At 42.1% G+C, this 16,238-nt stretch overlaps 1 protein-coding gene across 1 annotated transcript in view; it reads left to right on the forward strand.

Annotated features, from left to right (window-relative positions):
• Window positions 1-15,538, forward strand: part of ZNF157 (zinc finger protein 157) — a 30,505-nt gene extending 14,967 nt beyond the window's left edge. The window contains 4 exon segments of the mRNA XM_068963202.1: window positions 10,918-11,044; window positions 11,337-11,432; window positions 14,309-15,365; window positions 15,367-15,538. Coding sequence (XP_068819303.1) covers window positions 10,918-11,044; window positions 11,337-11,432; window positions 14,309-15,365; window positions 15,367-15,538 — 1,452 coding nt within the window.
• The last annotated feature ends 700 nt before the right edge of the window (window positions 15,539-16,238 follow it).

The following is a 16,238-nucleotide window of genomic DNA, read 5'->3' on the forward strand; positions in this document are numbered from 1 at the left end:
TTTCACTCACTCCACTTCAGGTACACTGGACTCATGGTTGTTCCTGGTATTTATTATCTTCTCTTACCTTGAGGTTTCAGTTCTCTCAAATGTGACCTGCACAGTGAGTCTTCTCTTGACCACTCTATTTTAAATTGGAACCTCCTGTCTTTCCTTTATTTCCCTCCACTGTACCTGTCACCATCTGACATATGATAACTTTATTTATTTTGCTTCATTATCTGCCCACCTGCAGAGAAAAGTAAGTCCCATAAGTGGGGGGATGGGGAGAGGGATTTTTTTTTTTAATCTTGCTTATTCACTGCTGGACCCTCAGCACCTAGAATAGGTACTTAACATTTGTTGAACCAAAGAATACCATCTCTGCCTTCAGATCTGGAAGGACTGTTATGGGGCAAAGAGAGTAGATAGCAAATAGGATCTGTGTGACTCCCAGGGACTAAGCTAGGCCTATTCCAACTCAACGTAAATAGCGACTTCACTTTCACTTTTCACTTTCATGCCTTGGAGAAGGAAATGGCAACCCACTCCAGTATTCTTGCCTGGAGAATCCCAGGGATGGCAGAGCCTGGTGGGCTGCCATCTATGGGGTCGCACAGAGTCGGACACGATTGAAGCGACTTAGCAGCAGCAGCAGCAGGCATTAAAAGTGCCCCAGGAATCTATGCCAGTGGAGGTGAGTAGGAGCAAGACAGATGATATAGGAAGAATTTAAGCATCAAAAAAGGAAAGGGTAAGGAAAGGACCACAGTCTGAGATTCTGTGTTCTCCACCTCATTTAAGGATGAAGAACCTGAGGCTCTGAGATATGAAGTTTCCGTCAATTGCAGGTAGAACAGGGACTAGAATCTTGATGTCCTAAATTGTAGGACAGTGAAATAATTTTTTCCTTCAATAAAGCAGTATTTTGTGGCAGGGTAACTTCTGGAAATATGCATGTTTATTTATTTGCTCCTCCTCTATATCCCCACACCCCATACCCCTGGCTACATGGAGGTAACCAGGCCCTCAAAAGACCTTTTGCAAGATGGATTTCACAGTGTAGAAAGCCAAAGCAGGCTGACATCACTGAATCTATCATTCTTTTATAAAAGTATGAAAACACCATTGATATATAATCATAAAGGACAAGGAAAAGTCCTGAAAGAAAAAAAAAATGAAGAGGGATCCCTCCTACTCCCAGCCCCACGTGGGAATGGAGAGCTCCTAAGTCTGGGGCAGTAGAGAAGCACAAAAACTGCTTAGGGCAGTGCCTCAAAGATGGCGAGGAGATGGTTTTAAGGTACCCAGAGGGAGGCAGGACCTAGGACCTTGGGGCTCTCAGCTTCACTTCCATCACTGCAGGCATGGAAAATGAGGATATCAGTGATGACTGAATAGATTAGAGATTATTTGCCCTTACCTAATTTCTGGGTAATACAAGTACCCCTTGGATTCCAGTGCCAACCTTAAGTGGGTCCCCAGTCATGAAAAACATGGAATTTTCTGCTTCTCTGCTAGAATGGGAGGTTTGGAGTCAGAATTCAGTTACTTTAAATAAAACAAACAAGGACTATTTTCTTGCCCGCCCACATCTGAGTTTGTGGATGGACACGGATGTCCATTCCATTTTCTGCCTCTTGAAGGACATAAATATTAATTTTAATCACAGCATTTGTGGACAGACAGAGCATGCACTTCCTGTTGGCACTGGGTTCTACATAGGAGCCCATTGGAAATCTCATGAGGTTCTCCGTGGGCTGAGAGAAAACATGTTCAGGCATCCAGAGGGAGGAAATGGAAAAGCAGGAGAGAAACTGAAGGAACAGAGGAGAGTAGCCTTCAAGAGCCCATCAGACAGCAATTATTCTTCCAGAAAATGAGACTGTTTCTCACTGTGACTGTTAAGTGATTTGCAATAACTCTTCATGAGGAAATGCTCCAATTGATGGTGAAGGTCTGAGTGGCCAGATGCCAGTTCTCCAAACTCACATCTATTGCTTCACTCTGCTAGACAACTTTTTTCCCCCAGGCTGCTTATTAGCAGGTTTAAATGGGAGAAAGGATAGGCTCACCTGGCTGGGAACAATTCCCAGAGATCCAAGGCTAGAGGTGGGAATGGGGGAAAGTAGTTGCTCCCTGGGCTCACAAGGGCCTCTGACCTGGGCTTGGAGCTGGGAAGCTTGGCTGGGCTCAGTGGGATAAAGAGGCAGCCAGAGGTCCAATTTAGCTTTAGGATGCTCTGACTTTGGGCCTGCTGCCGAGATTCAACCCCTAGTACCCCAACATACATCGAAACAGCAGCTTCACTACAAGTGCAACAGAAAAAGCAGGAGATTTGAAGTCTAATGACCTGGTTGTGTGAATTTTGGCAAGGGTCTTAACCTTTCTGAGGCTCTGTTTTCTTATCTGAAAATGCAGATACAATAATGTCAACCTCATGTAGTTAAGATAAACATTACACAAGATAATGCAGTTAAAGTGTCTAGTGCCTGGCACATATCAATTATATTATTTATTTTGTGTCTGGAAAATTATTAGTAGTATTCTCTTACACCACATCTTTCACCCCAGCCTGCCCATCCTCTTACCCATCCTGCCTTGCAGTCAATATTCTAGATCACCATGAGCAAGTCATTTCACTTCTCACTGCCTCCATGTCCTTATCTGTAAAGTTGGGATAAAGTCATCCATTCTGCCCAACTGCTTCAGAAAATAATGGAGATAGAAGGAATTTGCAGACTAGAAAGTGCTACCTCAGGCCACTTGTTCCTATTGGCTAGGTCTGGCCCACAAAAAATCATACAGGCCAAAGTCTAGGAATTATCCAGAGAGAAGAGGAACACAGTCACTGGGGCCCAGAATCCAGTCAGGGTAGAGGCAGTACAGAGCTAGCAGCTTGTCGACAGCATCCTCCAAAAGACTTGCACAGATGTCTCTTGTCTATCAGATTTCCATCTGCTCTAAACAGAAATGAGAAACAAAGAAGGGCCATTCACTACACACAACCCCAGCGCCCAAGCAGGCCAGAGAATAGCACTAGAGCTGACCAAGGCAGTTTTCTTGATGATCTAAGAAAGGTCTTTAGAGGTTCCCTCCACCAATGGCTCGCTCCAGTATTGCTAAGGACTCCCCAGGGGGTCACAGCGAAGGTAGCCATTAGTCACAGTAGAACAGGAAGAGGTCTAATACATCAGTCACGCTGGGAACCACAACAGAACTTCCCCCAAGTCCAGCTGAATTAGAATAGGGTGGGGCGTGCTGGACTTAGGTAGTTGACAAAATTCCGTAGGTCACTTGGGGGTAGCCCAGACTTCTGTCTTACATATGGAAACTAGTCTAGTCAAATCTATGCCCATGTGCTGTGTGTGTGTGCTTAGTCACTCAGTCATGTCCAACTCTTTGCTATACTTTGGATTGTAGCCTACCAGATCCTTCTGTCCATGGGGATTCTCCAGGCAAGAACACTGGAGCGGGTTACCATTTCCTCCCCCAGGAGATCTTTCCGACCCAGGGATCAAACTCTCATCTCCTGCATTGCAGGAAGATTCTTTACCTGCTGAGCCATCAGGGAAGCCTAACATATGCCCATGCCACCCATATATTATTACTGGGGAAACTGAGACTCATAAGGAGAATGGATTTCCTCACTGATTAATGAGGGGCAAAAATTACAGCAGAAATCTAAGCCTCCCTGACCCCCATGAATTTCCCATGGATGTAATAAGGCCTTTCCAGAAGGTATTGCCCCAAAGTCCCCTGAGCAACTATGCTTCCTTTCATGAGAGCCCAGGACAGAGAATTCCATTTCTATACATCATTATCAACTTCCCTCCCAGAATGTTCCTTTTTCCCTCTTGCTAATTTGTGTCTATTTTGGCTTTGCTTGATTCATGAGGTCCTGGGGCCAGTAAGCATCTTAGTCTGAAAAGGGGCCCCAAGGAGCCTAGGAGCACTATCCACAGCACATTCAAGCAGCTATTCTAGTCCTCCTGGCTTGGACATGGCAACTGGGCAGAACTCAAGGAAGCCGACCAACAGATGCCAGACACCCTTGCTTACCAAGGATGAATGGTAAGAGTTTGGATTGGAGAAATCTGAGCCATTAACACAGTCACCTTCTCCTAGTTGATGGCACAGGTAATAGAAAGGGGGAGAGTGATTACTGCTTAGGCTAGAAAAGGCCTGGAAATCAGGATATGACCTAGGTGACTGAGTTATTGTTGTGGTACACCTCTGGTGCCAACAGATGAGATGACTTGCAATAGGGCAGAAGCCACATGCTCCCCACTCAGACCCACAATTAAATAGGTGGGGCAGTCTGGCCAGCATCTCTGCCCATAGGCCTGAGCATCTAGAAATTTACAAATATCTTTATTTTTATATCTTTGTTGTGAACAGGGCTTTTAACATTACAAAGTATCGTTTATCTCATATAATTGCTTTTGGAATTCTACTTTGTCTGGTATCAGGATTTCAATTCCTGCTTTTATATCATTTTCATTTGGTAAATCTTTGTCCATCTCTTTAATTTTAGCCTTTTTGAAAGACTGTTTTAAGCATGCCTCTTGTATACAGCATTGTGTTGGGTTTTGGTTTAACAAGGCAATGTGAAAATCTATTTCTTTTAATAGATGAAGTAAGCCTATTCACATTTATTTGTATTACTGTTTGTAATATAATTAATACAAAATGTCCTCAACTTTCTTGTTTTATCTTATGATGTAATTACAGTGTGTAAATGTTATATTTACTGTGTTTCTTTCTCTATTGAGTGTTTCCTCTAAATGTTTTTGGTAGTTAGGAAGGTTTGTATTCTTATGCTGGTAGTTGTGATTAGTTGCTCAGTTGTGTCTGATTCTTTACGATCCCGTGGACCATAGCCCACCATGGGATTCTCCAGGCAAGAATACTGGCGCAGGTAGCCATTCCCTTCTCCAGGGGATCTTCCTGGCCCAGGAATCAAATCCAAGCCTCCTTTATTGTCTAAGCCACCAGGGAAGCCCATTCTGGTGGTTACCTTTGTATTTATCTCTTCTGTGGTATTCTTACTCAACCCTTTTATCTTTTTATTTACATATTTATTTATAAAATTGTATATATTTAAGATGTACAACATGATTTGCTATGCATTTACATAGTGAAATGATTACTACAGTTAAACTAATTAACTTATCATCTCATTACAGTTACCATTTTTTGTGTGTGATGAGTACACCTGAAATTTGCTCTCTTAGCATATTTCCATTGTTCAGTATAATATTATTAAATATAGTCATCATGCTTGTATATTAGATCTCTAGACTTTATTTATCCTCCATAAATGTAACTTTGTCTCTTTGACCAATATCTCTCCCCTTTCCCCTGTACCCTTGGTGACCACCATTCTCTCTTTGCTTCTGAGTTTGACTTTTTTTTAGATTTCACATATTAGTGAGATCATACAGTATTTGTCTTTCTAACTTATTTCACTTAGTGTAATGTCCTCCAGGTTCATCCCTGTTGTTGCAAATGGCAGGATTTACTTATTTTCCATGACTGAATAATATTCCATTGTTTATATACCGGGAGAAGGCAATGGCACCCCACTCCAGTGCTCTTGCCTGGAAAATCCCATGGATGGAGGAGCCTGGTAGGCTGCAGTCCATGGGGTCGCTAAGAATCAGACAGGACTGAGCGACTTCACTTTCAATTTTCACTTTCATGCACTGGAGAAGGAAATGGCAACCCACTCCAGTGTTCTTGCCTGGAGAATCCCAGGGATGAGGGAGCCTGGTGGGCTGCCATCTATGGGGTCACACAGAGTTGGACACGACTGAAGCGACTTAGCAGCAGCAGCAGCAGCAGCAGCAGCAGTTTATATACCAGATCTTTATCCATTCATCTATTGATGGACCCTTAGGTTGTTTCCATATCTTGGCTATTGCAAATAATGCTGCAGTGAATATTTGGGATAGTGATTTCCTTTCCTTCAGATATATTCCCAGAAGTGGGACTGATGGATCATATGGTAGTTCTAGTTTAATTATTTGAGGAACCTTTGCATTGTTCTCCATAATGGCTATACCAGTTTACCTTTTTTCTTTTTTTAAAAATTTATTTTTAATTGGAGGATAATTGCTTTACAGTGTTGTGTTGTTTTCTGCTATACAACAATGTTAATCAGCAATTAATATACATATATACCCTCCCTTTTACTTTTTTCTTTATTAATCTTTTACTATCTAATTTGTCCCTCATCTGTTTCCTATACAATAGTAAATGATCTTGTTCAGTTTTAGTTGCATTTTAAAATTATTTTTTAGTCTTAGCTTTGCAGTTAAATATATGAAATACTTACTGTCAGTCCTTTTGCCAAAATTTTCCCATCCATTGTTTTTGGTTGAAGCTCACTATTTAGTATATATATATTTAAAAAGTCACTCAGTCATGTCCAACTCCTTGCGATCCCGTAGAATTCTCCAGGCCAGAATATTGGAGTGGATAGCCTTTCCCTTCTCCAGGGGATCTTCCCAACCCAGGGATCGAACTGGGGTTTCCTGCATTGCAGGTGGATTCTTTACCAACTGAGCTATCAGGGAAGCCCTATTGTTTAGTATCAGTTCAGTTCAGTCTCTCAGTTGTGTCCGACTCTTTGTGACCCCATGAATCGCAGCATGCCAGGCCTCACTGTCCATCACCATCTCCCGGAGTTCACTCAAACTCACATCCATCGAGTCGGTGATGCTATCCAGCCATCTCATGTTCTGTCATCCCCTTTTCCTCCTGCCCCCAATCCCTCCCAGCATCAGAGTCTTTTCCAATGAGTCAACTCTTCGCATGAGGTGGCCAAAGTACTGGAGTTTCAGCTTTAGCATCATTCCTTTCAAAGAACACCCAGGACTGATCTCCTTTAGAATGGACTGGTTGGATCTCCTTGCAGTCCAAGGGACTCTCAAGAGTCTTCTCCAACACCACAGTTCAAAAGCATCAATTCTTCCCAGCTTTCTTCACAGTCCAACTCTCACATCCATACATGACTACTGGAAAAACCATAGCCTTGACTAGATGGACTTTTGTTGGCAAAGTAATGTCTCTGCTTTTTAATATGCCATCTAGGTTGGTCATAACTTTCCTTCCAAGGAATAAGCGCCTTTTAATTTCATGGCTGCAGTCACCATCTGCAGTGATTTTGGAGCCTCCAAAATTAAAGTCTGACACTGTTTCCACTGTTTCCCCGTCTATTTCCCATGAAGTGACGGGACCAGATGCCATGATCTTCATTTTCTGAATGTTGAGCTTTAAGCCAACATTTTCACTCTCCTCTTTCACTTTCATCAAGAGGCTTTTTAGTTCCTCTTCACTTTCTGCCATAAGGGTGGTGTCATTTGCATATCTGAGGTTATTGATATTTCTCCCGGCAATCTTGATTCCAGCTTGCGGTATACAATAAAACTTCCTGTAGTGATGGGAATATTCTGTATCTGTGCTGTCTAATGCTATAACCAACCACATGCGGCTACTGAGCACTGCAAATGTGCCTAGTGTGACTGAAAAGCTGAGTTTTAAATTTTCTTCCACTTTAATTAATCAAAATTTAAGTAGCCACATATGGTATGTGGCTACCATATTAGTGCAGCTCTAGCAAATTCCTTATGAAGACCACACATATTCTGGTACATTTACAACTTTTCCTAAAACCCTTGATATTTGAAGGGTATCTTTGGCTGGGTATAATTTCCTTAATTTGTATTTTCTTAAGTTTCTTGAAACTACTATATTGCCTTGCTTTGTATGTTGTTTTTGAGAAATTGATGCCAATCTAATTTTTTTTTTTTTTTGCCTGAAGGCCCTGAGGAATTTTTTTCTTTGTCTTTAAATTCTAATAGTTTTAATTAGGATATATCTCAGAGTTGATTGTTCCAAGTCAATTTCCCTTGGTACCCAGTGCTCCCTTTGATTGTTTTTGGATTTGTTTTATGATCCTAGATATGGTCTAGCTTGGTGAACATTCCATGTGTTCTTGAAGAAACAATTAATCTCTCAATTTTGAGTGGAATGTTTTACGAAATCAATTGGTTGATTGGTAATGTTCAGTTTTCTATATCATTGTTGATTTTTCTTTGTCTACTAGTTAGTTCCTTTAATCACTAAGAGAGGTGATAAAGGTTGACAGCCATGTTTGTGGATTGTCCTATTTTTTTTCCAGATTTTTTTAGTTTTGCTTCATGTATTTTGAAGCTATATAATAATATAGGGCAATCTAATAAGGGCAATCTTCCCCACACCTCTGTTCCCAGGGCTTCCCCTTCCTCTAGTTGGACAGTTAGGGCTTTCATCCCTACCCTGGCATTCAATTTCTACAACTAGGTTGCCCTTGGGTCCAAGTTGTGATAGGTTATAAAAAAGGCAATGGGGATCCTTCTAACACTCTTCAGAACATTACTCCTCTGGCCAAAGAAGAGGATTCTTCTCCCTTAGAGTCTGAGGGGCCTGCTACTGCAAGGTTGCAGCTTTGGTACTGGGATTTACTTTGGAACAGGACTGCATGACAAAGAAAAGAGAGGCTTTCTCTGTCCCACAGGAGCCCCCCAACTCCTTTTCAATCTTCATGTCATGTTGGTATACCCACTGACCATGCACTTGGTGCCTATTTCAAGCTGTGTTCTCTTAGCCATCCAGTTTATTATGGTGGCTTCAGCTGGTACTGAAATACTATTTATTGCCTCTCAATCCTTGGTCTGTCTTAGCCTTCTCTCAGAGCTCCAGCATCATATATTAATCTGCCAACTGGACGTCTCTATCAGTATGTGACATAAACACTCCAGCTCAGGTCCAAGATTGATCTTAATCTCCCCCTCTGCCAGCCCCTTGTGTTCCTTTTTTGCTATTCTCAGTACATGGTGCCGGGACTTCCCTGGTGGCTCAGCAGTAAAGAGTCTGCCTGCAGTGCAGGAGCATGCATGCGTGCTAAGTCGCTTCAGTCATGTTCGACTCTTTGTGACCTTATGGTCCATAGACTCCCAGGCTCCTCTGTCCATGGGATTCTCCAGGCATGAATACTGGAGTGGGTTGTCATGTCCTCCTCCAGGGGATCTTCCCATCCCAGGGATCGAACCAGCATCTCTTATATCTCCTGCATTAGCAGGTGGGTTCTTTACCACCAGTGCCACCAGGGAAGCCCCTGCAATGCACCAAAGTGGGTTCAATCCCTGGCTTGGGAAGATCCCCTGGAGAAAGAAATGGCAAACCACTTCAGTATTACTGCCTGGGAAATCCCAAGGACAGAGGAGCCTGGAAGGCTAGGGCTACAGTCCATGGGGTTGCAAGAGTGAGACACCACTTAGCGACTAAACCACCACCACCATATATGGCACCAGCCTCAACTCAGCTGCTCATGCTGTTATCCTAGGAGTAATATTCTCTCCCTTTCTCTTACTTGACAGTACTTCTGTGTAATTTATAAATGTAAATATATTGTGGGAAGGTCAGAAAATATTCTGATCGTATAGTCAAGTATTTTGGAGATTGATGATCTTTAGAAAAAAAAAAAGTTGGAAATCCCTCCACTGCCTGCCCCTGAATGTCTCTGTAACCCTTTATCTCATCACTGTCCAAAGCACTATTTTCCTGTCATACTGTGCTATATGTAGTTCTCTTAACTCATCTTGCATGTTTCGTGTCTTCCTGCCTTTTTTTAATGTTACTGCCCCATATTCGTGAGGAAGATTATATTCTTAAGGATTCAAAGCTCTGCCTCCCCAAGTGAAGTTGTCTGTTAACACAAGGTGTAATCTTATTCCATCCCTTGTAAAAGCCATTGCACCTTGTACCCATGTCCAGCATAGCTCCTGTAACATCTCAAAGCAGGGGTGTGTTCATATACATGCATACCTTTGAGATACTACAGGTTTGTTTCCAGACCACCACAGTAAAACAAATATCACAATAAAGTGAGTCATGTGAAAGTTTTGGTTTCCCAGTGCATATAAAAGTCACACCGACATTATACTGTAGTCTATTAAGTGTGCGATAACATGTCTAAAAAAACAATGTACATACCTTAATTTAAAAATACTCTTGCTAGAAAAGGCTAACCACCATCTGGACAGTGCAGGGTTCCCACAAACCTTCAATTTGTGAAAAAACATGGTATCTCTGAAGCACAATAAAGCAAAGTGCTGTAAGACAATGCATACCTCTGCAGGTCTCTTTACTGGGGTATGAGCTCCTTGGGAGCAGGCCCTCTGTTTCCTCAGCAGTTAGGATGCGTCCAGACACAGAGTGTTAACTCAGCAGTCAGTGGTCTTTTCTCCATGAATCGAAAAGTTAATACACTAGCAGGACTGTTCTAGGTTTTTCTTTCCCAAAGGATAGTATCAAGCAAGACAGAGTCAGGTTTCCAGTGCCAGCTAAAGATTGTCACTTGTTCTTTGCCTCTGTAAGGATTAGGTCACTAGCCACTGTAGTCACTGACCTTCAGCATACCCTGAAAGGAGTTGAGGGCAGAGATCAGGAATGAGATAGTCTTGAGCAGACCTTCAGATAGATATTTTCAGGAGAAAATATTCTGAACCCAATTTCTTGTATCTTCTCATATCTAGAAAAGCACTAAGATCGTTAACAGAGACATCTGCCTCTTGTGACTAGCAGCAATCTTCTACTGCGATGTGTGCTTGATTGCATGTACCCCCTTCACCAAAATCACATATATATTGACCTCCACTTTCCTTGTCAGAGCAGTTCCTAAGAGCTATCTGAAATGCTGTCTCCTAAGCTATAGTTCTCATTTTGCCCTAAATAAAACTTAACTCACAACTCTCACGTTGTACATTTTTTTTCAGTTGACACCAGTGAAGCTTTTTCTAGTCAACTTTCAGAAGTGCTCTACTGGAAGAATTAGTTCCCACATATCTTTTCCAGGTGTTCTATCCTGATCATTGCAGATTGTTGTTACAGGGATCCGTGTCATTCGAGGATGTGGCTGTGGATTTTACCCGACAGGAGTGGCACAGACTGGATCTTGCCCAGAGGACCATGCACAGGGATGTAATGCTGGAGAACTACAGCAACCTGGCATCTGTGGGTGAGGATATTGTCCACCTAACTCCTGGTAGCATGTTTTTCCTTTCTTGGTTGCTATAACCTGGGCAGCCTTTGTAGAGTTCAGTGATACTTCAGTTCTAGATTCAAGGGGTCATAGATAATTTATCAGTTTGGAGCACCAGGAAGAGTGTGTGTGTTCTCACTTCCCCCAGTGAAAGGTTTCAGTGCGTACCCTTCCTTGTGCAGTTCATGAAGATGCACCTTTCTCCTCCATCAGAGGCCCTAAAGCTCAGGCAACCTGGCCCACGTCCTGTGCCATTTCCCATTAACAGGCCTCTGCGTGGCCAAACCAGAGATGATCTTCAAGTTGGAGCGAGGGGAAGAACTGTGGATGTTAGAGGAGGAATCCTCAGACCATGGTTACACAGGTGAGTGAGCAACAACTCAACACATGAAAAGTAGGAGAAATATGACTTAAGGGATTCAAATCAAAGGTTATCTTTGGGTAGTATTTTTCAGGAATCTCTTTTCAGAGGCCCTTGCTCTTTGAAAATGACTGGAGGACAGAAGGTCTATATGCTTTAGATACCTATATCCTACATCCCCATATCATGCTCACACTTAAGTGCTCTCTCCTATTTTATCTTGATTTTTGTATTTACCACTCTTGTCTTTGCCTGCCTGCCTCAGCTTAGATATTTATTCTTAGCTAGTCTGTTTCTCTTTAGTATTCTCAATTGTCTTCCTTCCCTCCGTTGTCTTGGATGCCTTCTGTTGTCAATCACTCATTTATACATTCAGTCATCTGCCAAATCTTAAATGAGGGTCAACTATATGCTGGTCACCTTCTAGGTTGGGGGTCCAATAGTGAATAAAGTAATATCTCTGTTCTCTTGGAGTTTGCAGTCTATTGAGGAAAAGAGACCAGAAACAAATGAATACATGATGTTTGGTGGAGAAAAGAAAATCAATTCAAGATAAGAAGAGTAGACAGAGATGGTTTGTGCTTTTGGAGAATGTGGTCAGGGAAGACTCTTTGGGGAGCCTTTGACTGTGTGGATCACAATAAACTGTGGAAAATTCTGAAAGAGATGGGAATACCAGACCACCTGACCTGCTTCTTGAGAAATCTGTACGCAGGTCAGGAAGCAACAGTTAGAACTGGACATGGAACAACAGACTGGTTCCAAATAGGAAAAGGAGTACGTCAAGGCTGTATATTGTCACCCTGCTTATTTAACTTATATGCAGAGTACATCATGAGAAATGCTGGGCTGGAAGAAGCACAAGCTGGAATCAAGATTGCCGGGAGAAATATCAATAACCTCAGATATGCAGATGACGCCACCCTTATGGCAGAAAGTGAAGAACTAAAGAGCCTCTTGATGAAAGTGAAAGAGGAGAGTGAAAAAGTTGGCTTAAAGCTCAACATTCAGAAAACGAAGATCATGGCATCTGGTCCCATCACTTCATGGGAAATAGATGGGGAAACAGTGGCTGACTTCATTTTCCTGGGCTCCAAAATCACTGCAGATGGTGACTGCAGCCATGAAATTAAAAGACGCTTACTCCTTGGAAGGAAAGTTATGACCAACCTAGATAGCATATTCAAAAGCAGAGCCATTACTTTGCCAACAAAGGTCCATCTAGTCAAGGCTATAGTTTTTTCAGTGGTCATGTATGGATGTGAGAGTTGGACTGTGAAGAAAGCTGAGTGCCGAAGAATTGAACTGTGGTGTTGAAGAAGACTCTTGAGAGTCCCTTGGACTGGAAGGAGATTGAACCAGGCCGTCCTAAAGGAGATCAGTCCTGGGTGTTCATTGGTAGGACTGATTTTGAAGCTGAAACTCCAATACTTTGGCCACCTGATGCGAAGAGCTGACTCATTGGAAAAGACTCTGATGCTGGGAGGGATTGGGGCCAAGAGTCGGACACAACTGAGTGACTGAACTGAACTGAACATTAGTACACCAACACCAGTGAAGTGAGACCGAGCCATGTAGATTTTAGTAGTATTCTGAGCAGAGAGAACAGATAGTGCTAAGCCTAGTCTGAAGGATATATACCTCAGGGGTATATAGCAAAGATGCTGGTGTGTATCAAGGTTGGGTAGTGAGAGTGTTAGGAAGTGATATCTGAGAGTTCAGTTCAGTTCAGTCACTCAGTCGTGTCCAACTCTTTGTGACCCCATGAACTGCAGCACTCCAGGCCTCCCTGTCCATCACCAACTCCCGGAGTTCACTCAAACCCATGTCCATAGAGTCGATGATGCCATCCAACCATCTCATCCTCGGTCGTCCCCTTCTCCCCCTGCCCTCAATCTTTCCCAGCATCAGGGTCTTTTCCAATGAGTCAGCTCTTTGCATCAGGTGGCCAGAGTATTGGAGTTTCAGCCTCAAAATCAGTCCTACCAATGAACACCCAGGACTGATCTCCTTTAGGATGCACTGGTTGGATCTCCTTGCAGTACAAGGGACTCTCAAGAGTCTTCTCCAATACCACAGTTCAAAAGCATCAATTCTTCGGTGCTCAGCTTTCTTCACAGTCCAACTCTCACATCCATACATGACCACTGAAAAAACTATAGCCTTGACTAGATGGACCTTTGTTGGCAAAGTAATGTCTCTGCTTTTGAATATGCTATCTAGGTTGGTCATAACTTTCCTTCCAAGGAGTAAGCGTCTTTTAATTTCATGGCTGCAGTCACCATCTGCAGTGATTTTGGAGCCCAGGAAAATGAAGTCAGCCACTGTTTCCCCATCTATTTCCCATGAAGTGATGGGACCAGATGCCATGATCTTCGTTTTCTGAATGTTGAGCTTTAAGCCAACTTTTTCACTCTCCTCTTTCACTTTCATCAAGAGGCTCTTTAGTTCTTCTTCACTTTCTGCCATAAGGGTGGTGTCATCTGCATATCTGAGGTTATTGATATTTCTCCCGGCAATCTTGATTCCAGCTTGTGCTTCCTCCAGCCCAACATTTCTCATGATGTACTCTGCATATAAGTTAAATAAGCAGGGTGATAATATACAGCCTTGACGTACTCCTTTTCCTATTTGGAACCAGTCTGTTGTTCCATGTCCAGTTCTAACTGTTGCTTCCTGACCTGCGTACAGATTTCTCAAGAAGCAGGTCAGGTGGTCTGGTATTCCCATCTCTTTCAGAATATCCCACAGATCTGAGAGTTAGCTGGAGACTAAATTATGTAGAGTTTTTATAGGCTTTGTTAAGCTTTATACTGTGACAAGGGAAAGCCTATGTTGGGTTTTGAGTGAGAGTGATATGGTCTGATTTATTTTTAAAGGCTCTTTTTCACTGCCAGGTGCCAACAGTTCTGTTTGGGGTAATTCCCTCAGGCATGATAGTGACCTTCCGCATCGGAAGATTCAAACTTTGGATCAAACTGTTGAATATCAGAAAGCCTTCTACAAGAGAACGAGCTTTGTTGGACACAAAAGAACACACATAGGAGAGAGAAACTTTGAATGTAATGAATGTGGGAAAACTTACTGCAGGAAATCAAACCTTATTGAACATCTGAGAATACACACAGGGGAGAGACCCTATAAATGTGGTGAATGTGCAAAAACCTTTAGTGCAAGATCATACCTCATTGCTCATCAGAAAACTCACACAGGAGAGAAGCCCTTTGAATGTGATGAATGTGGAAAATCTTTTGGCAGGAAGTCACAACTCATTCTACATCAGAGAACACACACAGGAGAGAGACCCTATGAATGTACTGAGTGTGGGAAAACCTTTTCTGAGAAGGCAACCCTCATGATTCATCAGAGAACTCACACAGGGGAGAAACCCTATGAATGTGGCGAATGTGGGAAAACATTTCGTGTTAAGATATCTCTTACTCAACATGAGCGAACTCACACAGGGGAGAAACCCTATGAATGTGGTGCTTGTGGGAAAAACTTTGGTGCAAAAAAATCCCTAAACCAACATCAAAGAATTCATACAGGTGAGAAACCCTATAAATGTGGTGAATGTGGGAAATTTTTCAGATTGAAGATGACTCTCAATAATCACCAGAGAACTCATACGGGTGAAAAACCCTACCAGTGTAATGAATGTGGGAAATCTTTCAGTGTGCACTCATCTCTTGGAATACATCAGCGAATTCACACAGGAGAGAAACCTTATGAATGTAACAAATGTGGTAATGCCTTCTATGTCAAAGCACGCCTCATTGAACATCAGAGAATGCATTCAGGAGAAAAACCCTATGAATGTAGTGAATGTGGAAAAATCTTCAGTATGAAGAAATCCCTTTGTCAACACCAGAGAACTCACACAGGAGAGAAACTTTGTGAATGAAGAAATGCCCTCTCTGTGAAAGTATGCCTCATTAACACAGGAGAGACCCTTTGAATGTCAAGAATGTGGGAAAGGTTTCTGCCAGAAGGCACACCTCACAGAACATGAGAGAACTCACTTAGGCCAGCCCTTGCCTTGTACTGTGGAGAAAGCTTCTCTGAGAAGACTCCCCTCACCATTTGATCAAGCCCTTTGGGCCATCTGATTACTGGGGCACACAGAGTATACCTGTAACAATATGGCTCCTACCTTGGTGTGAAAATTGTCCTGATCCCCTTAGGGAGTGGCTTATTGTTGTTTTCATTTCATTTGGATTTCCCTAATTAGTGGTTGAGAATCAGCTTACCTGTTGACTGGTCATTGTTATATTTCTTCTGTGCAATGACTGTTCATGTCCTTTGCTCATTGTTTTCTAATAGGCTGTCTTTTACTTCTTGGTTTAAATGTTGTTTTCCTTGTTCTTTAAAAAAATATATGAGAACATAATCCCTTTTCAGTCATTTGTGTTTCAGATATCTCCTCTCAGTCTGTGACTGATTCTTTAATTTTGTTAACTCTTTTCTTCTGCCTAGGTTTTATGTTTTTATGTTATCAGTTTCAAGGTGATAATATTCTCCTATACTTTCCTCTAAAGTGAAGGTTTCATTTTCAACATTGAAAATTTTAATCTACCCTAAGTTTTTGCTGTATAATATGAAGTCTCCAATATATAATGCTATATTTTAAAAACTTTACATCAGTAGTATCACACTATTTTTGTTTATGCAGCTTGCTTTTTTTCATGAAATGTTACCTTTCCAAGATCTATCCATGTTAGTAAATATAGCTCTGGTTTATTTATTTATCTCTCCATTCCCCTAGTGAAAGGCATTTGTATCATTTCTGTGTTTAGTATTTAAATCTAG

This window comes from Capricornis sumatraensis, chromosome X (assembly GCF_032405125.1).
Source record: "Capricornis sumatraensis isolate serow.1 chromosome X, serow.2, whole genome shotgun sequence".
Classification (NCBI taxonomy): domain Eukaryota; kingdom Metazoa; phylum Chordata; class Mammalia; order Artiodactyla; family Bovidae; genus Capricornis; species Capricornis sumatraensis.